Source organism: Lagenorhynchus albirostris, chromosome 9 (assembly GCF_949774975.1).
Source record: "Lagenorhynchus albirostris chromosome 9, mLagAlb1.1, whole genome shotgun sequence".
NCBI classification, from domain to species: Eukaryota; Metazoa; Chordata; class Mammalia; order Artiodactyla; family Delphinidae; genus Lagenorhynchus; species Lagenorhynchus albirostris.
Window position 1 is genome coordinate 38,381,387 of NC_083103.1, and position 25,023 is coordinate 38,406,409.

The 25,023-nt window shown below is 37.1% G+C and overlaps 1 protein-coding gene and 1 long non-coding RNA gene across 6 annotated transcripts in view; both read right to left on the reverse strand.

Annotated features, from left to right (window-relative positions):
* Positions 1-2,651: 2,651 nt before the first annotated feature.
* On the reverse strand, positions 2,652-12,146 carry LOC132525972 (uncharacterized). The gene is made up of 4 exons (XR_009542418.1): positions 10,070-12,146; positions 9,052-9,085; positions 8,343-8,599; positions 2,652-5,261 (listed from the first exon to the last, which is right to left on the reverse strand). It is a non-coding gene; the product is annotated as an uncharacterized LOC132525972 (long non-coding RNA).
* A 284-nt stretch (positions 12,147-12,430) lies between these two features.
* The window catches only part of NUCB2 (nucleobindin 2), a 45,175-nt gene continuing 32,582 nt past the window's right edge, over positions 12,431-25,023 (reverse strand). For 2 of the 5 annotated variants that reach the window (XM_060157771.1, XM_060157770.1), the window contains exons 11-14: positions 24,367-24,456; positions 13,650-13,820; positions 13,283-13,364; positions 12,710-12,856 (exon numbers count right to left, since the gene is read on the reverse strand). In XM_060157771.1, the coding sequence (XP_060013754.1) occupies positions 12,849-12,856; positions 13,283-13,364; positions 13,650-13,820; positions 24,367-24,456 (351 nt within the window). In that variant the 3' untranslated portion in view covers positions 12,710-12,848. Of the gene's footprint in view, positions 12,684-12,709; positions 12,857-13,274; positions 13,365-13,649; positions 13,821-24,366; positions 24,457-25,023 lie in introns of those variants that run through there. The other 3 variants (XM_060157774.1, XM_060157772.1, XM_060157773.1) reach the window with 3 other exon arrangements.

Below are 25,023 nucleotides of genomic sequence, written 5' to 3' on the forward strand. Positions count from 1 at the left end.
GAAATGGCAGACCACATCCTTTGTCCATAGTAACAATGTTAAATTTCCTGAATTTGATAAGAGGATAATTTTTATAAGATGGTTATTATAAAAGAATGTCCTTGTTCTTAGGAGATGCTCACTCACATATTTACAGTAAGGGATCACAATGTCTGAAACTTCAGTAAAAAAAAAACTTTTTTACTGAAATGCTTCAGTAAAAAAACTGAATTATACAGAGAGAAAGCTTGAAGGCAAATGTGGCAAGCTGCTAAGAACTGATATATCTAGGGGAAGGGCATACTAGAATTACCTGTACAATTGTTGCAACCTTTTTGGATAGGCTTGATAATTTTTTGTCAGAGTTAAACACACACATGTACACACAACTAAATGCAATGTGAGATCCTGGATTTGTTCTTAGCCTAGAAAAAGTGTATTAGTGGGATAATTGGCAAAATTTGCAGATTAGTTAGTAAAATTGTATTAGTAACTTTGTAAGGTGTTATCACTTGGGGAAGCTAGATGAAGGGCTTATGGGAATTCTTTGTACTATTTTTGCATGCTTTTTGCAAATCTGAAATGCTTTCAAATGGAAAAGTTAGGAAATTTTAGTTAGTAAAGTTAGTAAAAGCTCACAGTCTAGAACTTTTAGAGTTTTTTCTCCAGACACTAGGAGGAAAAAAAAATCATATAGTTGGAGAATGACAGAGCCAGGGTCCTAACACCCAGCCCCCAGTACTTTCCACTACCCCATTATCATGGATTCTTTGTCACTGTGATATCTTGCTATTAAAAGGTTCTTGAATTTAAGTGGAAATGTTTCCTACACATTACAAACACTGGTGTGTGCGTGCATGTAACTGAAGTGACATTTAAATGCTTACAGAGCCTTCATAACATCAGTCAGGTTTCCTCCCCAGCGTAGATTCTCTAATGTTGATTGGTTTTCCACATGATCTACCAGCAGTTCCCAAACTTGTCTGCACATTAGAATCACCCGAAGATCTTTTAAAAATTTCATAGCCCAGACTGTACTCCAGAAGAATGAAATCACAATCTCTGGAGGTGGGACACAGGAATCAGTATTTTTTGAAGTTCTTAGGTGATTCCAATATTGGAGACAAGCCTGGTAACTACTGTGATTTCCACTTCAGTCCTATCACTGGAAGCAGGGCTGGATAAAAGTCTACTAGGAAATGCTGGAGAAGAGGTCCCTTCCAGGTAAATGATCTCTAAGACCCTGAGGCTCTATGACTCTGCAGTGCTAGTGTTTCTTGTTTGTTTGTTTTTAGAAATGATAAATCACTTCATTTGAATTTAACATCTTAAATTATATTATAAGAGTATGGCATTATTTAGGCAGAGTTACATTTTCTAATGTTTCTATGAATATATGAAGCACTTTGAATAGTGGAAATATATTTCCCTGTATAAAAGTTGCCTCATTATGTTTATTCTCAAGTATTTTTGTTAGCGAACTTATTTCACCTCCAAAGTAAACACTCCATAGATAATTTAGTTACGCCTATTGTGCTGTTTGGCATTTTTTTAAACTGAGGTAAAAGAAAAAGGCTCAGCCATGTTACATTTACATACATGCATATAAGCATTTATCATGATAGCCGGAAACACACGCACAAAAGAAATGTTTTTGCTCAATATCTAGTGTAGAAAATAAATATGCTAGTGATACTATTAAAATAACAATGTAGGATATGTACAAATTACAAATTTTAATATTCTAGCCAAAATGTGCAACATTAGTGTTTTTCAAACAATTCATTCTTTCAACATTGTCAAATTTGTCTTTTTCCCCAGAAAATTACAACAAATATTACATATTTTTCTGATTTTACATTTAATATAATTAAATATAAACCTATACAAATGATGACTAGAATAATATTTTCCAATAAATATTGCACTGGAAGAATTCTTACAGCATATAGTCAAAAGACAAATTCAAATATAACAAAGTTGAGCTTCCCTGGTGGCCCAGTGGTTAAGAATCTGTCTGCCAATGCAGGGGACATGGGTTCAAGCCCTGGTCCGGGAAGATCCCACATGCTGCAGAGCAACTAAGCCCATGCACCACAACTACTGAGCCTGTGCTCTAGAGCCCATGAGCCACAACTACTGAGCCTGCGAGCCACAACTACTGAGCCCACGTGCCACAACTACGGAAGCCTGCATGTCTAGAGCCTGTGCTCCGCAACAAGAGAAGCCACTGCAACGTGCATTGCAATGAAGAGTAGCCCCCTCTCACCACAACTAGAGAAAGCCCGCGTGCAGCAACAAAGACCCAACGCAGCCAAAAGTAAAAATAAAAATAAAATAAATTTATTTAAAAAAATAACAAAGTTGTATAAACTCTCTGTCTTCCTAATTATCAAATTGAAATCCAATTATTTATTTGTAGTTTTAAAAATAGTCCAAAGTATCTAAATAAGCCAAAAAGAATTAAACTGAGGATACTTAAAACTCATAAAATTTCTTTCCAAAGTTTAAAATCAACAGAACATGTCTGGCCACATATTTATAAATGCTTACTTTTTTAACTCATTTAAATTGAAAACTTTTCAAAATCCCCCAGAATTAGTAATAACAAATAAAAGATATTTAAAATTCTGACCTTAGGGCTTCCCTGGTGGCGCAGTGGTTAAGAGTCCACCTGCCAATGCAGGGGATGCGGGTTCGAGCCCTGGTCCAGGAGGATCCCACATGCCGCAGAGCAACTAAGCCCATGAGCCACAGCTACTGAGCCTGTGCTCTAGAGCCTGCGAGCCACAACTACTGAGCCCGTGTGCCACTTCTGAAGCCTGTGCACCTGGAGCCCATGCTCCGCAACAAGAGAAGCCACCGCAATGAGAAGCCGGTGCACTGCAACGAAGAGTAGCCCCAGCTCGCCGCAACTAGAGAAAGCCCACACGCAGCAACGAAGACCCAACGTAGCCAAAAATTAATTAATTGATTAATTAAAAAATTCTGACAAAATAGGATATATAAACCATCATTATTAAATGGTTTTTAAAACATAATAAATATTGATTAAATATGGATTATGCAACACAGGTTTCCTTCATGAGAAAGAAAAGCAATAATGAAAAAATGTTTTTTATGTTTTAATTTCAGAAGACAATTTTTTTCAAAAAACACAGGATAAATAATGGTCTTCCCTTCAGACCTGTTTTAGGCACAAGCTTACATATAAACACATATTCCTTCCAAAAATATGATCTTTCAATTAGAGGCTACATAAATTGGTACACAGACGGATACTTTGAAAGTTGCAAGGGCTTAGAACTTTCATTTGCTAATAGATCCTGGACTAACTGCTTCAGAGAAAGAAACACCTTCAGCAGGATGGGGGCTCCTTCCTCCCCCTTGGCTACAGTACTTCAGCCTCCAGGGCCCTCCCATTCTTAGGTCCTTAAACTAGATAGAGATGGGCAGACCAAACTACCTGGAAGTCACCAGAAACATTCCAAATGAATGAAACAGTCACTCTGAGCATTAACTGGCTTCAAATTGTCCTTAAAATAAAAGATTTAGCCTCTATTTTATCTTTTATATAAACCTTTTGGAAATTAATCCTGTTTTAATAAAATCACCTCTAAATCTTAATTAGTAACAGACTTCCTTAGAGAAAAGATTATTATTTGGGATTGTGAGGGAAGAGGAGAATTCATTTGAAAGTCTGGATAATAAGCCCCATGAAGCTGGCGGCTATGATACCTTAAGACCTCTAACAATGGTGCTACAACATTCTACATCCCTCGAAACTCTCCAATGATTAAGGAGGTGCATTAGAAATACAATAGTGGAAAAGTCAATACAACAGTAGAAAAATGGGAGAGTACTTAGGGAGGAACTTAACTAAAACTCAGATCATCCAGGCAAAAGTGATGATAAAACAATAAAATATGCTACTTCTCTTCTAATCAGAGATTGCCAAATTCATGTCCTGGTCTTTCTGTTCCAAAAAATACTTATTTTCCTTTATTAACAACTGTAAGATGGAGAATGTCTGTTGGGATGCACAAAGTATTTTTAAATACTATTATTATTTAAGGAGGGTATAAAAAAGCTAAAGAATTGGACAACGGACATTCACCACAATCTGGACGCTTTTGCTCTGTAAGCTGTTTCACTCTGTTAAAGGGAAGGAGTCAGGAAATCTCTACTCATGAGTCAGAAACTTTTTTCAGGGTTAGAAGCACTCTCCACCATGCTCAGAAACCACTCTAGCAAGGACTGCCTTCTTGCCTAATAAGCTCTAGAAAACCTGACTTTTCTGCAGACATAGTTTTCTTTTCCCCAAGATCAACCTTGACCCTCAATGAAACATACTAAAAATATCAAAGAGTGAAAACACATACACATCAAAGGAAACAAGAAATGAATACAGGATTAGAACTGAGATTTGGTCAGGAAAAAGTTAAAATACAAATTCTAATACACATTACTCAATGCTATAGAACAAGAAGGAATCACTACACAAAGATATAGGAGTTTTAAATTGTTGTGTTTGAGGAAAATGCTTCAATACTACCATAAAAATGTTTAAAACATTAAGGGGCATGGCAAATATGTCTCAAAAAAGAAATAATCTATAATACATCACTACTCTAATAAGGACATATTTATGAAGTAGCAACACCAAGAAAAGAAAGGATAAAGTTCAAAAGTAAAGCAAACTCAAATCACTTTGACAAGTGAAGAGTAATAGTGGACAGCAAAATAGGTAAAGTCACATGGTACAAAACAAATATAGAATGGCATAAGCCGTACATGTGTTACTTACTCCATACACAGGGAATCTAAAGTGAGTGTGAGGATTTAATTAAATGACACATATTTTCATATCACTAAAAAGGAGATGTTAAATGGACTAAAATTAAAAAATAACATTTTAATACAATGATTCATGGGAGATGGCAAAGAGAGCTAGTAGATGGAATTTTATTTTTTCCTCCCTTATTTTTAAAACACTCAGACAAGTTATAACTTTAAAATCATTATTCATTAAAAAATTTCATGGAGTAGCAAAATTATAAGAATTGTAAAAAGAAATTTTTTTTTTTTTTTGCGGTATGCGGGCCTGTCACTGTTGTGGCCTCTCCCGTTGCAGAGCACAGGCTCCGGACGCGCAGGCCCAGCGGCCATGGCCCACGGGCCCAGCCGCTCCGCGGCATGTGGGATCCTCCCGGACCGGGGCACGAACCTGTGTCCCCTGCATCGGCAGGCGGACTATCAACTACTGCGCCACCAGGGAAGCCCTAAAATGAAATATGTTAACACTTTAACTGCAAGATATATATTCATAATCCTGGACAGTCTTAGGAAACATACTTATTACTAAGGATAAAACAAAAGGAGAAAAAAAAAAGGAGCAGGAATTCCCTGGCAGTCCAGTGGTTAGGACTCAGTGCTTTCACTGCCATGGGCCTGGATTTGATCCCTGGTGGGGGAACTAGGATCCCACAAGCTGTGTGGCGTGGCCAAAAAAAACAGGTAAGAAAATTTGCACAGCAAAATTCATATCTATTGCTTACAATATGTTGTAAACAAATTATAATCAAAACTAGTTAAAAAATTGTTAAAAAACAAAACAAAACAACTTGTTAACAGGCAGGCAGAGCTTGGAAGGCAACTGGAAGGGTGAGCCTGTAAGTAAAAATACACTGTCAAGGGCTGACTGACAACCAAGATGGTACATGGCATTCATCATTAAGAACATGACTAATATCAATTAAAATATAAACTTAATTTGTGAAAACTGTAGATATCTGTAAACGTGAAATGTAAATTTTTTTCTACATAACTCTATAGGCAATATTTGGAAAAATCCCTGAATTTCTGAAATTAAATAAAAGGTTTTATTGGTTTTGTTTTGCTTTGCTTTTATCTCAGTAAACAGTTTGGTAGTGCTGGTAACCATAAATCCAAATTTTTCAATTTGGTGTCTTCACCACTTGCTGCTGCTGCTTGTTCTGGCTCAGTTCTTGAATTTTTTTAAGCAAGGTTACTAATGCATAACTAACTACTCAGCCATAAAAAAGAACAAAATAATGCCATATGCAGCAACATGGATGCACCTAGAGATTGTCATACTAAGCGAAGTAAGTCAGAGAGAGAAAGGCAAATATATGATTATCACTTATATGTGGGATCTAAAAAAAGGGTACAAATGAACTTATCTACAAAACAGAAATATTTACAGATATAGAAAACAAACTATGGTTATCGGGGGTAAATGGGGGAGGGATAAATTGGGAGATTGGGATTGACATATACACACCACTATATATAAAATAGATAACTAATAAGGACCTACTGTATAGCACAGGGAACTCCACTCGGTACTCTGTAATGGCCTATATGGGAAAAGAATCTAAAAAAGAGTGGATATATGTATATGTATATAACTGATTCACTTTGCTGTACACCTGAAACTAACACAACACTGTAAGTCAACTATACTCCAATAAAATTTTTTTTAATGAAATAATTAAATAAATAAATTATAGCACTATTGAAGTAGGAAATAGATGAGCCCCTGGGCTAGACAGCTGGTGTTTTATCAAATGGAGCAAAACTGAAGTTTTGTCCTCAGCCAGACAAGAATGATGCCCTTCTCCCTTCCTCCATTGATATGGAGGGAATGAACTAGCAGTGGGGAATTTGTTGCAGCAAAAATAGAAATGAGGGAATTCCCTGGTGGTTAAGGATCTGCCTGCCAATGCGGGGGACACGGATTTAAGCCCTGGTCTGGGAAGATCCCACATGCCGCAGAGCAACAAAGCCCGTGCACCACAACTACTGAGCCTGCACTCTAGAGCCCGCGAGCCACAACTACTGAGCCCGTGTGCCATAACTACTGAAGCCCACGTGCCTAGAGCCTGTGCTCTGCAAAAAGAGAAGCCACTGCAATGACAAGCCCGCACACTGCAACGAAGAGTAGCCCCCACTCGCCGCAATTAGAGAAAGCCTGCATGCAGCAACAAAGACCCAACACAGCCAAGATAAATAAATAAATTTACAAAAACAAAATAGAAATGAGACTTTTCTTTTCTGATAAACAAGGAAAATAAGGAAACAATGAACAGGCTGGGGAAACAACATAAACAGGCCTGAAAGAGTTAAGCAATCTTGGTTATTCTTTAGCTGTTACTACTAACAAACACTTGTAGCTAGACCTGTCCTTCACAAAGCTGATTACTCTTGATTCCATATGAATTACCCTTTGCACCTAGCATTTCTTCTCCCCCACACTCCCTTGTAGCACTCTTCATTTCAAAAAGAACATCATGGGCTGATAACTTCAGGGCCATCAGACCCGGTTGCTGAGCTGCCTGATGCCAGCTTTGGCCATGAATTTGCAGAAGAAAAGAAATGCAAGACCTTAATTACTTTGAGCCCCAGGCTCAAAGCCCTACCCCAGACTTCAAGCCCCAGGCTATATAACCTTTCCTTATTCCCCAGGGAAGGGGGGGGCACAGTTCTGGAGGCACTAGCCTGCTGTGTTTTCCCCTTTGTCAGGCAAAGATTAAGGCCATTTTTCTTGTTTCTCCAAAACTCTGTCTCCGTATTTCTTTCTGGCATTGTGCACAGACAGCCAAGATTTTTGGCATCACTATTTATAATAGCCAAGCAACCTAAGTGTCCATTAACAGATGAATGGATAAAGAAGATGTGGTATACACACACACACACACACACACACACACACACACACACACACACACTACAATAGAATATTACTCAGTCATAAAAAAGAATGAAATATTGCCATTTGCAGCAACATGGATGGACCTAGAGATTAAGTGAAACAAGTCAGAGAAAATATTATATGATATCACTTATATGTGAAATCTAAAAAATAATACAAATAAGTTTATTCACGAAACAGAAACAGACTCACAGACATAGAAAACAAACATGGTTATCAAAGGGAAAAGGGGGATAGAGGGATAAACTAGGAATATGGGATTAAAAGATACAACACTATGTACAAAATAGATAAACAGCAAGGATTTACTGTATAGCACAGGGAACTATATTCAATATCTTATAATCTATAATGAAAAAGAATCTGAAAAGTATATATACACATATAAATATATATGAATCACTTTACTGTACACTAACATAATATTGTTAATTAACTATAGTTCAATATGAAATTTTAAAGACTTAAAAAAGTCACCTATTAGATCTGAATTGTTGGATTTTAATTAATTAATTGATTAATTAACTAATTAAAACATGGGTAGGGAAAGACTGAAATCCTGCTAATGATACTGTGTTAAAAAAAACAAAAAGCAAGGAAAAGATCCAATTTCCTTCAAATCTCATACCTTGAAAACAAGGTGTAATTAGAGTCTTCCATTGTATCACCTATAGGAACTCTGCATTTTACCTAATACACCTTAGTTTCTCAATTCCAACAAAAAACAAATGAATTATTCAAGTATCAAGTTGAGACACCAGTGGTTAAGGGTAAAGATGATCTTCTCTAGCAGCTTTTTCAGGCGACAAAAATCTTGCATGAAAATGATGAAGGCCATCATCTAACTCTGCCTCTTTATCAATTTCTTCTCGATTTATTGCACAGCTATAAAACAAAAATTAAACTTTAGGCACTAACCAGAACTAGACTTGTCAATATTTCTCCCTAAAGGAAATACATTTCTTACCCCCTCTTTTATTAGCTAGACTATCTTAAAAGTCACATTATCACAAATATTAAAATTTCCTTTATATTTTTCCTCATGGGAAAAACAGATTTGCATTTAGGCTTATGGTAACACAAATCTGTTCAATTAGCATGAAAAAAATGCCATTGTAAACAAATCTTGGTTAAAAAAAAAAAAGTAGAGCCATATCTCAAAGGATTTTTTACCACTGCTTCTAAATTGCAGTTTCCTTTAGTGAGCGTCAAATATTCTAGAGGACCACTGTCTTTTAAAATATAATTTTAATTATATATATCTAAGTATACTATAAAATGTACATGCTTCATGAAAATTCATATGTGAAACAAAGTTCCAAATTACTTATACATACCACTAAGTCAACTAAACCAAAGACTTCTTAATATCTAAGAATATGAAGAAGAATGGGATAAATCAAACACAGGATGAATACTTTCTAACAGAGCTGGAAAAAATACTATTAGCAACTCTTTAAGAAACAATCTTTACTCATAAATGCCCAATACTCATAAGAACTGGGATTCCTTATGCCCATAAATAATCTTAGGTCAACAATTCTTTTTTTAATAATATAAATTAATAATTTGCTGGAAACTGTGACGTATGTCTACATTAATATCCGTCCGTTATCTACTCATGCCAAAAGAGCATTTTAAAAAATTTCTCTAAGTTCTCCTCCAATTACTATTTTTTTACTTGAATATATTTGACATATACCACTGTGTACATTTAAGGTGCAAGATGTGTTACTTTGATATATTTAATATATTATAATATGACTGCTGTTGTATTGATATTTGTCACATTTCATAAAAGTACAATATTATTGTCTCCAATTACTTTCTGATTTGACCCTAGTCCACCATCTAAAAAACTTTATCCTAGGTGAATCCCTGTCTTATCACAATAACGCTTACAGATAGAGTCATCAACAAAAGGATATCCCAGATCATTTAAAAATATTTGCTACAATTTAAACAACAGAGATAGGAATTCTTTTCTATCTCTAAAGAAACAGCATTACTCTCCTGAGTGATTTCTGTGGGTTTTTTTAAGCTACATATAAGCAGAACTTTTCTAGATTGCTCTTTAATTTTGGGATCCATGATTTAAGGAAAAAAATCTGAAGTGTTTGGAGGAGTATGCAATGATTATTTTAAAATTTGTAAAATGAGAACTAAGAGTTTTAAAAATTATTAATGTTAAAAGAAACAATGTAAATTTTTGAGGTATCACAGTGGATTTGTTCACTCAACAGCTTTAAACATGCATTCCTGTACTACAGGGGTAGGAAATTAAATATTATTTCCCAACCTCCCTTGCAGCTAGCGTTCCAGATATGATTGGTCCAAACAATCAGATGTACTCACTTGAAACTTTTACTCAGAACTGAATTACATGGGGAGAGAAGCAGGACATGAAATATCCATTTTTGCTGACACAAAGCAAGGCAGAGGTGGTGTGGTTCTGGAGCTGGCAACTTCATGACTTCCTAATATGGCAGGTGGCTTCCTGATTTAGCAGGCAGCTTCTTGATTGTTCCAAAAGCAGCAGCTTCTTTGGCAGCCCAGTCTCATGATGCAGTTCCTAGAAGCTCAGCCTAAGTTCCGTTCTTTCAGCCCTCCCAAAGATTCTGTGAGCTATCTATCTATACTGCTCCCCCCACCAACAATCCCATTCTGTTTAGTAGCTGAAGATGATTCTATTACTTACAATGAAGAATCTTAACCTATACAGAATTTGGTAGCTAGAAGTAAGGTGCAGCAAGTAAAAGGATCTGAAAAAATGGAATTGGCTTAGTTAAGAAGGTAGGGTTTGGGGCAGTGATACTTCATGCCAACTGAGGTTAAGGTATCAGAGAAAATGGGGGTAGAATTTCAGAATGCTAGCATGTGTGGGCTGCGCCTTGCCTCTTTCAGAAAAGTCCTACAGGAGAGATGTGGCTCGGGTTAAGGTAAGCAAGTCTGCAGAGATGGAAGGCAATATAGCTTTGCCGAGAGAACTGCTCTCTATCTACCAAATAAATTGATAAAGTCCCAAATCTGGAGCCCTGAAGAATTGAAAAAGTCACTTACTGTACTACCGTACTCTAAACTGAAACAGTTATAAGTAAAGGTTCTGAGGAAGCGCTAAAGCTTTCACAACCTTTCCAAGAACCTTCCCTTAAGAATTTTCTGCCAAATAATGGGAGCCATCCTAAGGAAAAAGATCAGATTAAGACTGCTGTTATCCCATCCAAGCCTATAGTTTAAAACAATCCCAAGTGGGTACCATTCATTTAAGACCCAACAGGAGAAAAGAACACAGAGGCCAGCAAGCAAAAGATGAGGTTCTTTGTTAAATATGTCTTGACAAGATCTCTGTGGTTTCTCGTGGTAATAATTGAAGAAAACAGACCAGAAACGTACAACTTTTGAGGGAACTGTTTTGCCAAAAAGCAAAACGAAACAAAAACAAACAAAAACCCTAAACCTGGCCTGAAACAGCCTGTAACTATCTGAAACAATTCCAAGGCCCCAAACCCACAATAACAGGAAGTGAAGTGCGAAGACTGTCCAGCCTTCCAGAAGAGGACACTTCCCAATGCCCACTTGCGTCCTTGAAGGTTAATGGGCAATAAAAACATCCTAGAGGGCAATGCCAAGGGCCCCTGAGGACATTAGACAAGGGAGTTCCTCCCAGAAAGGTGAAGCAGGGGTTGCCTAATAGAAAAACCAAAGAATATATTTATGGACAGAGCAGAGAGACCTTGCTATTTTTGCCAAGCAGTATTTTTTTAATTGTTATGGAAAGATGACTGCTCTGTTTCCTGTTTTCCCCTTTTCTAAAAGGTTGATTTTATTGCAGTTATCCTGTATCTATCCCATTATGCATATGGTGCTCAGGGGGCAGACATGTTGCTTTTTAGTTTGCAGATGACCAGAACATAAAAAAACCACATCCTAACCTGATGGAGGGGACTATACTCAGATGTCATGGGCTTTGAACTACATGCAATAATAGATTGGGTTTTGGTGGTTTCCTTTTGAGGTGAGGGAAGTGAGCGGTTTCTGTTTTGGAAGAATGTACATAGATATTTAGGTAACCAAAAGGCTGTTTAAATTAAAGCTGTAAGTTGCCTACCAAACATTCCCTCTTCCCTTCTTAAAGGGAAACCTTCCTAAAAGAATCCTAACTTTTAGCCTGTCCCATTGCCAAATGGATTTCTCAGCTTCCCTAGCAGCTAGATGGCCATGTGACACAGCTCTGGCCAATGAGATGTAAATTCAAATGCTATGTGGTTCTCTGGGAAAACTGCATCAAGGAAGCTGATTCAACTGGGGGACATTCCTTTTGTTGCCCTTCCCCACTGCGTCCAAGAGCCATCTTGGACCCTGAGAATGAAATAACTCGAGAATAAAAACTATGCACTGGGGAGAGCAGAGGAGAAAGATAGGAACCTGTACATCACCTACTTCCAGATTTCTTCTATGTAAAAGGCAGAAGTTCTTATTCAGTTTAAACCACCATTATCTTTGGGTTTTCTGTTATATGTAGCAAAACCTGATCTTGAATGATAGAGTATAAAGCAAAATTGTAAATGAAAAATGAACTTAAGTGGTAGCAAGAGCTGTTTGGTTGAAGAATTTCTAGCAGTTAAGATTGCTGAAAGTAGGAAAAAGTTACCAACACACACTGGGGAATACTATGGTCTTCTCAGGAGAAGAATTATTAATATCAAAGAGCTTTTATTGAGAGAGGGGATGATAAGCACCCATAAAAGAGTATTTACCTTTATGAATAAGAGAAAACAATTTATTTTAAAAGCAGTGGGTGGCGCTTTCTCACTTAAATAGGTACTAATAGTTTCATTAAATTATGGCATAAAGCCACTTAATTAAATCACTAAAGGAGAACAAAGGAAAAAGAAAAGAGGTATGAAAATGAGAGCAGGTATTGAGTTTGTTTCCTTCCTGGTTCTGGTAGACTTCAATCCTTAAACATCTGTGTCCAAAAAAAAAAAAAATACGTTCTCATTTAAAAAGTATCTTCCTTTATTCCATATATGCTTTAAAATATTTACTGAGCAGAGGAAAACGAAGGGAGGTAAAAAGATGACACACATGATGATGTAACAATTTTATTCTAAGTTCTGGCGGACTTTGGACTTTAAATGCCTGTTCAAAAAAAAAAAAAAGCCCTCATTTTAAAGGTATCTTCCTTTATTCTGAATATTCTTTTATACTTTGATATACTGAGTATTTGCTTTTTAACTATGTTTAGTTAATCACTGATTACAATTAAAAAACATATTCTGTGATAGTATCAATAACTGATTAGGAAGAATTATGAATAATACTGAAAAAAATCATTTCACCATGCATATGGCTATCAAATTATATAGCTTTTGAAATGTACTGATGTATACAAATTTGAGAGGCTTTTTCATTTTTCTGTAACACAAATTGCTCTATTTCCACAAATAAACAGAAAATAGCACAGATATTAATGATTTGAGATTATATTTGTAATAAATGTGAATTTCTATTTATTCAATTTTTTAATTTCCTCAAACAAACAAACAAATAAACAAAATTACATACGTGGCTGGATCTTTGATTCTCCACCAGGCACTGATGGGGAAATTTCTTGTTGTAATTTTTTTTGTTCCATCTGCTGTAAAACCTAGTGAATGGAAAAAGAATGCCTTAAAAGTAAGAGTTATTTGATTTTCTCTGATATGTATGACCATTGACAATGCACAACAAACTGAAAATTGTTTTCCAAAATGGGATATTTACGTTCTATAATTTAGATTAATATTCAACAAGGAAGTTTAAAAAAATGCAGTTTAAAAAATACTAAAATTTAAAATACGACAGCTAATTAAAATATATTACAAAAACACAGGCTTGTAGCAAAGCCCCTAAAATCCTTTTTAATGCCACAAGCCTTTTTACAAAATATCACCTGATGGTATTCCAGCTTCTGAGCCTCAAGTTGGTCATGCTGACGTTGTAGCTCTTCTTTTTGTTTCTGAAGCTCATCTGCCTTTTTCTTAAGTTCAGTTTCTTGTATGGAGATAAGATTTTCATATTCCTTCAGTTCTTCCTCTGTGAAGAACTGTTGTTGATCCAATGTCTAAAAGACAAAGAAATGAGAAAAGAAAAACCTTAGAAAGAAAACAAAAAGGTCTGATTCAGCTTTAAAATTCTATGCTTAGCAAAGTACAAAAGAATATCTATAGTATTATATCTTTTGGGTAAGAAAGAAAGGGAAATAAGAATATACACACTTGCACTTATTTGGGCAAAAGATATAACAGGAAGGAAAATCCAGAAACTAATAAGACTGGTTACCTACAGAGTAAGGGGAGAACTGGGTGGAAAGGACAAAGACAATGTGGGGAAAAAAAAATCACACTCCTTTGAATATGCCTTTTTTTGCACAGATTTGATTGTTGGAAACATATCAATGTTTCACATACTCAAAGAAAAAAAGAAAATAAATAAAAATCCACAAGGACAGAAAACCTCTCCAAATTGAATACAAATAGAAACAAATAATACTTTTATTTTAAGTGAATAAAACAATCCACAGAAGGGGGCAGGAGAAAAGAACTAACCCAAGAAACTTTTTTTTTTTTGCGGTACGCGGGCCTCTCACCGCTGCGGCCTCTCCTGTTGCGGAGCACAGGCTCCGTCTGGACGCGCAGGCTCAGCAGCCATGGCTCACGGGCCCAGCCGCTCCTCCTCCCACACCGGGGCACGAACCCGTGTCCCCTGCATCGGCAGGCGGACTCTCAACCACTACGCCACCAGGGAAGCCCCCCCAGAAACTTTTGATCACAGCATTTGGACTATATGCCCTTAGGCTAAAACAACAAAAAAAACTGTAAAAAATATTAAAGTCTGGCTTTGCAGAGGCATCGATTAGCAATTCTGAAACTCTTCGTACATCTTAGGATTGAACAAATAAATACAATATTATTGTGGAAAATGAGAGCCAGGCTTTGTATGAAATATGGAAAAAGAAAAAGAATGTATTGCAAGTAGAAGCGTTAGATTGAAATTTAAGGAGATATCAGTATGAACTCATGAGTTTTAATACCTCTTGATAGCTAAAATATAAAAATGAATATAAATGTGTAGATGTGTCTATATACATATGTGCATGCATGCATATATATATACACATACACATACTATAAATATGTATTTTATATATATATATATATATTTTTAATTCCTCAACTCTGTTACTTGATAAGACCTAGAAGCAATGGCACTCCAGTAGCAAGGAGCAAATCCAGTGTCCAGATCCTGGACTGTAATATTGATCTCCACTAAAAGGAACCAGTGCTCCTCAGAAAAATGTCTGAGTCCAGAGGTAGGGCAGAGAAAGAACAAGATGAGCCTTGGACACCTTATTACGCTAAAAAGTAAGGAAGTCCTCAAAGAATGATAGGGACATGCCTGAAGGACACAAAAGCCAGTCTGAGGAAACTCCTACTAGCCAAATCAGGGACAATTTGAGCATTGAAAACAAATGACAGTAAGAATTCAAGTTTACTGAATAAAATAAGAAGCCAAGAGTCTACATTGATATAAACAACTAGAGAAGGGGGAAGGAACAGCTACAGTGGAAAGTCAAAGGGAATATTGGCTTTTTCCACCTACAGCGGAAAGCCAACTAAGGAATGATGATTAGAAAATCACCATTTGTCAACAGTCACAGTAACAATTTATTCTGGCTAGATTCATCAATGCATGCTAAACCCCGTAGATAATGAGTCTCAAAGTATATCCCCAAAGACAATACCTTTTTAAAAAGTAGAGCAATCTCTTTTTTTATTGGTGGAAATGTAAATTGGTACAATTCTTCTGAAAAGCACTTTTACGAAGTATATCAACAACCTTAAAAATATTCCCTTGGTCCTGGTAATGCTACATTGAGAATTTATCTTAGAAAATAACCCTGAACACATAAAAACTTTATATAAAAATGTTTTATAGCAGCACTATCTTTTTAAATAACAATAAAAGACTGGAAATAACCTATATGTCTAACCCTCAGAAAACAGTTAAGCACCTCCATAGTTATTAAAACAATTCTTACAAATAGTATTTGGAAATACTTTTGATATGATGTTGAGTGATTTTTTTTTTTAAGCTGACTTCTGATTCTAGCAGTATGGTGGGATAGACAAGATACTTTTCAAATTACAAAAGGTAAAATAGTAATTTTACAGTGGGAAAACCTGGTAGACACCACCTTAACCAAATAAGCAAAGTTAACATTGCCAGTTATGGAAATAATCAGCAGCATATGATTCTTGATATGATGCACTTAGCATCACTTCAGTGATATTCCTATCAAAAGTAGGAATCATAAGGAAACACCAGACAAATTCAAAATGAGGGACATTCTACAAAATAACTGGTCTGTAATTTTTAGAAATATCAATGCTATGAGATACAAAGACTCAGGAACTGTTTCAGATTAAAGTAGACTAGAAAGACATTACAACTAAATCCAATGCATGAACTTGGATTTTCTTTTGCTATGAAGACCAATACAGGAAAAATTGACAAAAATCTCAATAAAATCTAGAGATTAGAGAATAGTATTGTGTGCGTAGCATTGATAATCTTATTGTGATTATGTAAGATAAATCTTTGTTTGCAAAAAATACACACTCAAGTATTTAAGGTTAAAGCAGCATCGTGTGCAACTTACTCTCAAAAATAATTATAGATGTTATATATAAATACACACACACAGATTAAAAATAGAGAAAGAGAGAAAAGGAGGGAGAAAGCAAATGTAGTAAAATGGGAAATCTGGGTGAAAGGTATTCAGGAATTCCTTGTTCATACTTGCAACTTTTTTGTAAATCTGAAATTATGCCGAAGTGAAAAAGGTATATAATTGTCTATTGATCCAGTTCACCAGAAGCACTCAAGGGAATTCATGTTCAAATAATCTTAGCATTCTTTTTCTTCACCAATGTCCAGAAATAGTTCAAACGTTAGACAAAAACTTACAACAAAAAAGAAGCTGATTTCTTTAACCTCAAACTAAGATGACCAATCGTCCCAATTTGTCCAGGATTGTCCAGGTTGTAACGCTGAAAAGTTCCGCATCCTGGGAAACTCCACAGTCCGGGTAAACCAGGACAGTTGGCCATCCTATCTCAAACTAATTAAAAAGGTAATATTTTTATTTTATATAGGAAAGGACAATGTTCTTTTTTTTTTTTTAACATCTTTATTGGAGTATAATTGCTTTACAATGGTGTGTTAGTTTCTGCTTTATTAACAAAGTGAATCAGCTATACATATACATATATCCCCATATCTCCTCCCTCTTGTGTCTCCCTACCACCCTCCCTATCCCAGCCCTCTAGCACCGAGCTGATCTCCCTGTGCTATGCGGCTGCTTCCCACTAGCTATCTATTTTACATTTGGTGGTGTATATATGTCTACGTCACTCTCTCACTTCGTCCCAGCTTACCCTTCCCCCACCCCCGTGTCCTCAAGTCCATTCTCTACGTCTGTGTCTTTATTCCTGTCCTGCCCCTGGGTTCTTCAGAACCATATATATATTTTTTAGATTCCACATATGTGTGTTAGCATATGGTATATGTTTTTCTCTTTCTTAGTTCACTCTGTATGACAGACTCTAGGTCCATCCACCTCACTACAAATAACTCAATTTCGTTTCCTTTTATGGCTGAGTAATATTCCATTGTATATATGTGCCACATCTTATTTATCCATTCGTCAATAGACACTTAGGTTGCTTCCATGTCCTGGCTGTTGTAAATAGAGCTGCAAAGAATATTGGGGTACATGACTCTTTTTGAATTATGGTTTTCTCAGGGTATATGTCTAGTAGTGGGATTGCTGGGTCTTACGGTATTTCTATTTTTAGTTTTTGAAGGAACCTCCATACTGTTCTCCAAAGTGGCTGTATCAATTTACATTCCCACCAACAGTGCAAGAAGGTTCCCTTTTCTGCACACCCACTCTAGCATTTACTGTTTGTAAATTTTTTGATGATGGCCATTCTGACTGGTGTGAGGTGATACCTCATTATAGTTTTGATTTGCATTTCTCTAATCATTAGTGATGTTGAGCATCCTTTCATGTGTTTGTTGGCAATCTGTATATCTTCTTTGGAGAAATGTCTATTTATGTCTTCTGTCCATGTTTGGATTGGGTTGTTTGTTTTTTTGATATTGAGCTGCATGAGCTGCTTGTAAATTTTGGAGATTAATCCTTTGTCAGTTGCTTCATTTGCAAATATTTTCTCCCATTCTGAGGGTTGTCTTTTGGTCTTCTTTATGGTTTCCTTTGCTGTGAAAAAGCTTTTAATTTTCATTTAGGTCCCATTTATTTTTGTTTTTATTTCCATTTCTCTAGGACGTGGGTCAAAAAGGATCTTGCTGTGATTTATGTCATAGAGTGTTCTGCCTATGTTTTCCTCTAAGAGTTTTATACTACCTGGCCTTACATTTAGGTCTTTAATCCATTTTGAGTTTATTTTTGTGTATGGTGTTAGGGAATATTCTAATGTCATTCTTTTTTTTTTTTTTTTTTGTGGTACACGGGCCTCTCACTGTTGTGGCCTCTCCCCTTGCGGAGCACAGGCCCCAGATGCGCAGGCTCAGCGGCCATGGCTCACGGGCCCAGCCGCTCCACGGCATGCGGGATCCTCCCGGACCGGGGCATGTTGGCTGTGGGTTTGTAATATATGGCCATTATTATGTTGAGGTAAGTTCCCCCTCTGCTTACTTTCTGGAGGGTTTTTATCATAAAGGGGTGTTGAATTTTGTCAAAAGCTTTTTCTGCAAGTATTGAGATGATCATATGGTTTATCTCCTTCAAGTTGTTAATATATTTTATCACATTGATTGATTTGCGTATATTGAAGAATCCTTGTATTCTGGGGATAAACCCCACTTGATCATGGTGTATGATCCTTTTAATGTGCTGTTGCGTTCTGTTTGCTAGTATTTTGTTGAGGATTTTTGCATCTATGTTCATCAGTGATATTGGCCTGTAGTTTTCTTTCTTTGTGACATCTTTGTCTGGTTTTGATATCAGGCTGATGGTGGCCTCGTAGAATGAGTTTGGGAGTTTTCCTCCCTCTGCTATATTTTGGAAGAGTTTGAAAAGGATAGGTGTTAGCTCTTCTCTAAATGTTTGATAGAATTCACCTGTGAAGCCATCTGGTCTTGGGCTTTTGTTTGTTGGAAGATTTTTAATCACAGCCTCAATTTCAGTGCTTGTGATTGGACTATTTATATTTTCTATCTTCCTGGTTCAGTCTCGGAAGGTTGTGCTCTTCTAAGAATTTGTCCATTTCTTCCAGGTTGTCCATTTTATTGGCATATAGTTTCTTATAGTAATCTCTCATGATCCTTTCTATTTCTGCAGTGTCAGTTGTTACTTCTCCTTTTTCATTTCTAATTCTATTGATTTGAGTCTTCTCCCTTTTTTTCTTGATGAGTCTGGCTAATGGTTTATCAATTTTGTTTATCTTCTCAAAGAACCAGCTTTTAGTTTTCTTGATCTTTCCTACTGTTTCCTTCATTTCTTTTTCATTTATTTCTGATCTGATGTTTATGATTTCTTTCCTTCTGCTAACTTTGGGTTTTTTTGTTATTCTTTCTCGAACTGCTTTAGGTGTAAGGTTAGGTTGCTTTATTTGAGATGTTTCTTGTTTCTTGAGGTAGGATTGTATTGCTATAAACTTCCCTCTTAGAACTGCTTTTGCTGCATCCCATAGGTTTTGGGTCATCGTGTTTTCATTGTCATTTGTCTCTAGGTATTGTTTGATTTCCTCTTTGATTTCTTCAGTGATATCTTGGTTCTTTAGTAGTGTATTGTTTAGCCTCCATGTGTTTGTACTTTTTACATTTTTTCCTGTAATTGATATCTAGTCTCAGAGCATTGTGGTCGGAAAAGATACCTGATACAATTTCAATTTTCTTAAATTTACCAAGGCTTGATTTGTGACCCAAGATATGATCTATCCTGGAGAATGTTCTATGAACACTGGAGAAGAAAGTATAATCTGTTGTTTTTGGATGGAATGTCCTATAAATAGTGATTAAGTCCATCTTGTTTAATGTATCATTTCAAGCTTGTGTTTCCTTATTTATTTTCATTCTCGATGATCTGTCCATTGGTGAAAGTGGGGTGTTAAAGCCCCCTACTATGGTGGTGTTACTGTTGATTTCCCCTTTTATGGCTGTTAGCATTTGCCTTATGTATTGAGGTGCTCCTATGTTGGGTGCATAAATATTACAATTGTTGTATCTTCCTCTTGGATTGATCCCTTGATCATTATGTAGTGTCCCTCTTTGTCTCTTGTAATAGTCTTTATTTTAAGGTCTGTTTTATGATATGAGAATTGCTACTCCAGCTTTCTTTTGATTTCCATTTGCATGGAATATCTTTTTCCATCCCTTCACTTTCAGTCTGTATGTGTCCCTAGGTCTGAAGTGGGTCTCTTGTAGACAGCATATATACAGGTCTTGTCTTTGTATCCATTCAGCCAGTCTATGTCTTTTGGTTGGAGCATTTAATCCATTTACGATTACAGTAGTTTTCAATATGTATGTTCTTATTACCATTTTCTTAATGGTTTTGGGTTTGTTATTGTAGGTCTTTTCCTTCTCTTGTGTTTCCAGCCTAGAGAAGTTCCTTTAGTATTTGTTGTAAAGCTGGTTTGGCGGTGCTGAATTCTCTTAGCTTTTGCTTGTCTGTAAAGGTTTTAATTTCTCCGTTGAATCTGAATGAGTTCCTGGCTGGGTAGCGTAATGTTGGTTGTAGGTTTTTCCCTTTCATCACTTTAAATATGTCCTGCCACTCCCTTCTGGCTTGCAGAGCTCCTCCTTAAAGATCAGCTGTTAACTTTATGGGGATTCCCTTATATGTTATTTGTTGCTTTCCTTTACTGTTTTTAATATTTTTTCTTTGTATTTAAATTTTGATCATTTGATTAATATGTGTGTTGGCATGTTCCTCCATGGATTTATCCTGTATTGGACTCTCTGTGCTTCCTGGACTTGACTGACTATTTCCTTTCCCATATTAGGGAAGTTTTCAACTATAATCTCTTCAAATATTTTCTCAGTCCCTTTCTTTTTCTCTTCTTCTACTGGGACCCCTATAATTTGAATGTTAGTGCATTTAATGTCGTCCCAGAGGTTTCTGAGACTGTCCTCAATTGTTTTCATCCTTTTTTCTTTATTCTGCTCTGCTATTTTATTTTCCAGGTCACTTATCTGTTCTTCTGCCTCAGTTATTCTGCTACTGATTCCTTCTAGAGAATTTTTTTTTTTTTTTTTGCGGTACGCAGGCCTCTCACTGCTGTGGCCTCTCCCATTGCAGAGCACAGGCTCCAGACATGCAGGCTCAGCGGCCATGGCTCACGGGCCCAGCCACTCCACGGCACGTGGGATCCTCCTGGACCAGGGCATGAACCTGTGCCCCCTGCATGAGCAGGTGGACCCGCAACCACTGTGCCACCAGGGAAGCCCCTTTCTAGAGAATTTTTAATTTAAGTTATTTTGTTGTTCATCATTGTTTGTTTTCTCTTCAGTTCTTCTAGGTCCTTGTTAAACGTTTCTTGTATTTTCTCCATTCAGTTTCCAAGATTTTGGATCATCTTTACTATCATTACTCTGAATTCTTTTTCAGGTAGACTGCCTATTTCCTCTTCATTTGTTTGGTCTGGTGGGTTTCTACCTTGCTCCTTCATCTGCTGTGTGTTTCTCTGTCTTCTCATTTTGCTTAATTTACTGTGTTTGGGGTCTTCTTTTTGCAGGCTGCAGGTTCGTAGTTCCTGTTGTTTTTGGTGTCTGCTCCCAGTGGCTAAGGTTGGTTCAGTGGGTTGTGCAGCCTTTCTGGTCAAGGGAACTGGTGCCTATGCTCTGGTGGATGAGGCTGGATCTTGCTTTTCTGGTGAGTAGGACGACGTCCGGTGGTGTGTTTTGGGGTGTCTGTGACCTTATTATGATTTTAGGCGGCCTCTCTGCTAATGGGTGGGGTTGTGTTCCTGTCTTGTTAGTTGTTTGGCATACAGTGTCCAGAACTGTAGCTTGCTGGTCGTTTAGTGGAGCTGGGTCTTAGCTTTGAGATGGAGATCTCTGGGAGAGTTTTCCCCATTTGATATTACGTGAAGCCGGGAGGTCTCTGGTGGACCAACTGTCCTGAACTCAGCTCTCCTATCTCAGAGGCACAGGCCTGACACCTGTAGGAAGGAAGGAAGGGAGGGAGGGAGGGAGGCAGGAAGGAAGGAAATAATTAAAATAAAAATTTTAAAAAATTATTAAAAATAAAATAGATTAGGGCTTCCCTGGTGGCACAATGGTTGAGAGTCCGCCTGCCGATGCAGGGGACACGGGTTCATGCCCCGGCCCGGGAAGATCCCACATGCCGCGGAGCGGCTGCGCCCGTGAGCCATGGCCACTGATCCTGCGCATCCGGAGCCTGTTGCTCCGCAACGGGAGAGGCCACAACAGTGAGAGGCCCGCATACCGCAAAAAAAAATTAAATAAATAAAATAAATTAAAAAGTAATAAAAAAAGAAAGAAACAAAGAAGAGAGCAACCAAGCCAAATAACAAATCCACGAATGATAACAAGCAATAAAAACTATACTAAAAAAAACAAACAAAAAAAACGGACAGACAGATTATCTAGGACAAATGGTAAAAGCAAAGCTATACAGACAAAGTCACACAAAGAAGCATACACATACACACTCACAAAAAGAGAAAAAGGAAAAAAAATCTATATAAAAAAAAAGGAAGAGAGCAACCAAATCAATAAACAAATCTACCAATGATAATAAACTCTAATTACTAAACTAAGATAAACATAAAACCAGAAGTAAATTAGATCCAGAAAGCAAACCCCAAGTCTACAGTTGCTCCCCAAGTCTACAGTTGCTCCCAAAGTCCACCAGCTCAATTTTAGGATGATTCGTTGTCTATTCAGGTATTCCGCAGATGCAGGGTACATCATGTTGATTGTGGAGATTTAATCCGCTGCTCCTGAGGCTGCTGGGAGAAATTTCCCTTTCTCTTCTTTGTTCACACAGCTCCTAGGGTTCAGCTTTGGATTTGGCCCTGCCTCTGCATGCAGGTCGCCTGAGGGCGTCTGTTCTTTGCCCAGCCAGGATGGGGTTAAAGTAGCAGCTGATTACGGGGCTCTGGCTCACTCAGGCCGGTGGGGAGGGAGGGGTATGGAATGCGGGGTGAGCCTGTGGCGGCAGAGGCTGACATGACGTTGCAATAGCCTGAGGCATGCTGTGTGTTCTCCTGGGGAAGTTTTCTCTGGATCACCAGACCCTGGCAGTGGCGGGCTGCACAGGCTCCCGGGGTGGTGTGGATAGTGACCTGTGCTTGCACACAGGCCTCTTGGTGGCTGCAGTAGCAGCCTTAGCGTTTCATGCCTGTCGCTGGTGTCCACGCTGATAGCCGCGGCTTGCACCTGTCGACAATGTTCTTTTTTCAATCTACTTTGTTTGGTACCGCTCAACTATTCTGTTCAAGATGTGTATGCACTCACTTATACACAGTAAACCACGGTATAAATTCAAATACTTTTCAGGAGCAATTTGACAGATATATTTAGAAACTAAAAAATGTTCATAAAACTTGAGAATAGTTCTATTCCTAGGAATTAATCCCAGGGAAATCATCACAGATGCCCCCAAATGCATGAACAAATGGATAGTCATCATAATGTTATTTATCACAGTAAAAAAAAATTAGAATTGACCCATAATGTCTGAATCTGGAAGAATGGCTATATAAATTATGCTACAACCACACAACTGCATGCTAAGTGGTCATTTTTCAAATCGAGATTTTGAGACATGGCATTGAAATGTTCATGAAATATTGTTATATTTTTAGAAAACAGAATTTCACAAACATACAAAGTCATTTATATAGTGAATATATGAAGCCATTTAAAAATATATATAGATATGAATTTATGTGTATATGTAAGCTAAAAATGGGACAGTATACTATTTATTCACTGTATGCTATATATGCATATACTAAATATACAAACGATTTCCAAACTGGCATAACACAATGCATAATTTAAGTGTCTACCTCCAGATGGTAGAATTACATGTAACCTCGAATTCATACTTTAACTGTATCCATATTTTTAATTTTCAAGAATGAACATATTTTACACACAAAAAAAGTATGATTTTAGGGCTTCCCTGGTGGCACAGTGGTTGAGAGTCCGCCTGCCGATACAGGGGACACGGGTTCGTGCCCCAGTCTGGGAAGATCCCACATGCCGCGGAGTGGCTGGGCCCGTGAGCCATGGCCGCTGAGCCTGCTCGTCCGGAGCCTGTGCTCCACAACGGGAGAGGCCACAACAGTGAGAGGCCCGCATACCGCAAAAAGAAAAAAAGGACGATTTTAGAAAGACACAATTACATGCAATGTGATTACCAATAGAGATCAATTGTCCCAGCTTTGCAAGAAATCAAGTTCATTATTTTATAGTGAAATTTCATATGAAAAGCCAAGATGGTAAAACTATACATGCAAACATAATGGCAAATAAAAGTTAAAAGCAGAATAGACTGATGTAGAATTTCTTGAACGATACATCCCATTTCACGTAGGTTCTATTACCTCCCAGCTGTCTGGCTCCAAGAATTCCTTTTTTTCTGTAGCTTTCAAAAACTCTTGTAGAGTCACCAATCGGTCTTTGTTAGTATCAACCTGATTAAAAGAAAGTGTACATGTAAAATAAAATAACTCTTTCACATTATTTAGATACTAGAAATTCTTCTAATAGATGCTACTACATAAATATACAGCAATTAGGGCTAGCCTAACATCCAGAGAAACTGAGGGAAAAAATCAAAACAGGACACTCAACATTATCCTAGAATCAGAAAATAGATAACTTTTTCTTCTATATAATTCAAATTTGAAAATAACTGATACCCCCAAAGATCACCAAGTTTGAGTCTGCTGATATGACTGGGTAGACTAGTATTGTTTTCCTTACTCACCACACCTCCTTTCAAAGCCAAGTGCTTGGGCAAGAAAAACAATCTTTCCAGAAAGAAGACTGTTTTAGCCAAGAGTAAAGGAGTTTAAGTTAAAATGCTCTCAACAATGTTTTCCTAAAAACAAACAACTAACTAAATCAAAGCTAAAGTTGACAACCTTTCCAAACCCTGTTTAATGGCTTTTATAGACTATGGCAAATTCAGTTACAAAAGTGAACTCTATGATGGCCAAAGAAATTAATTTGTTACTTGGAAGCCAGCACTCAACAAA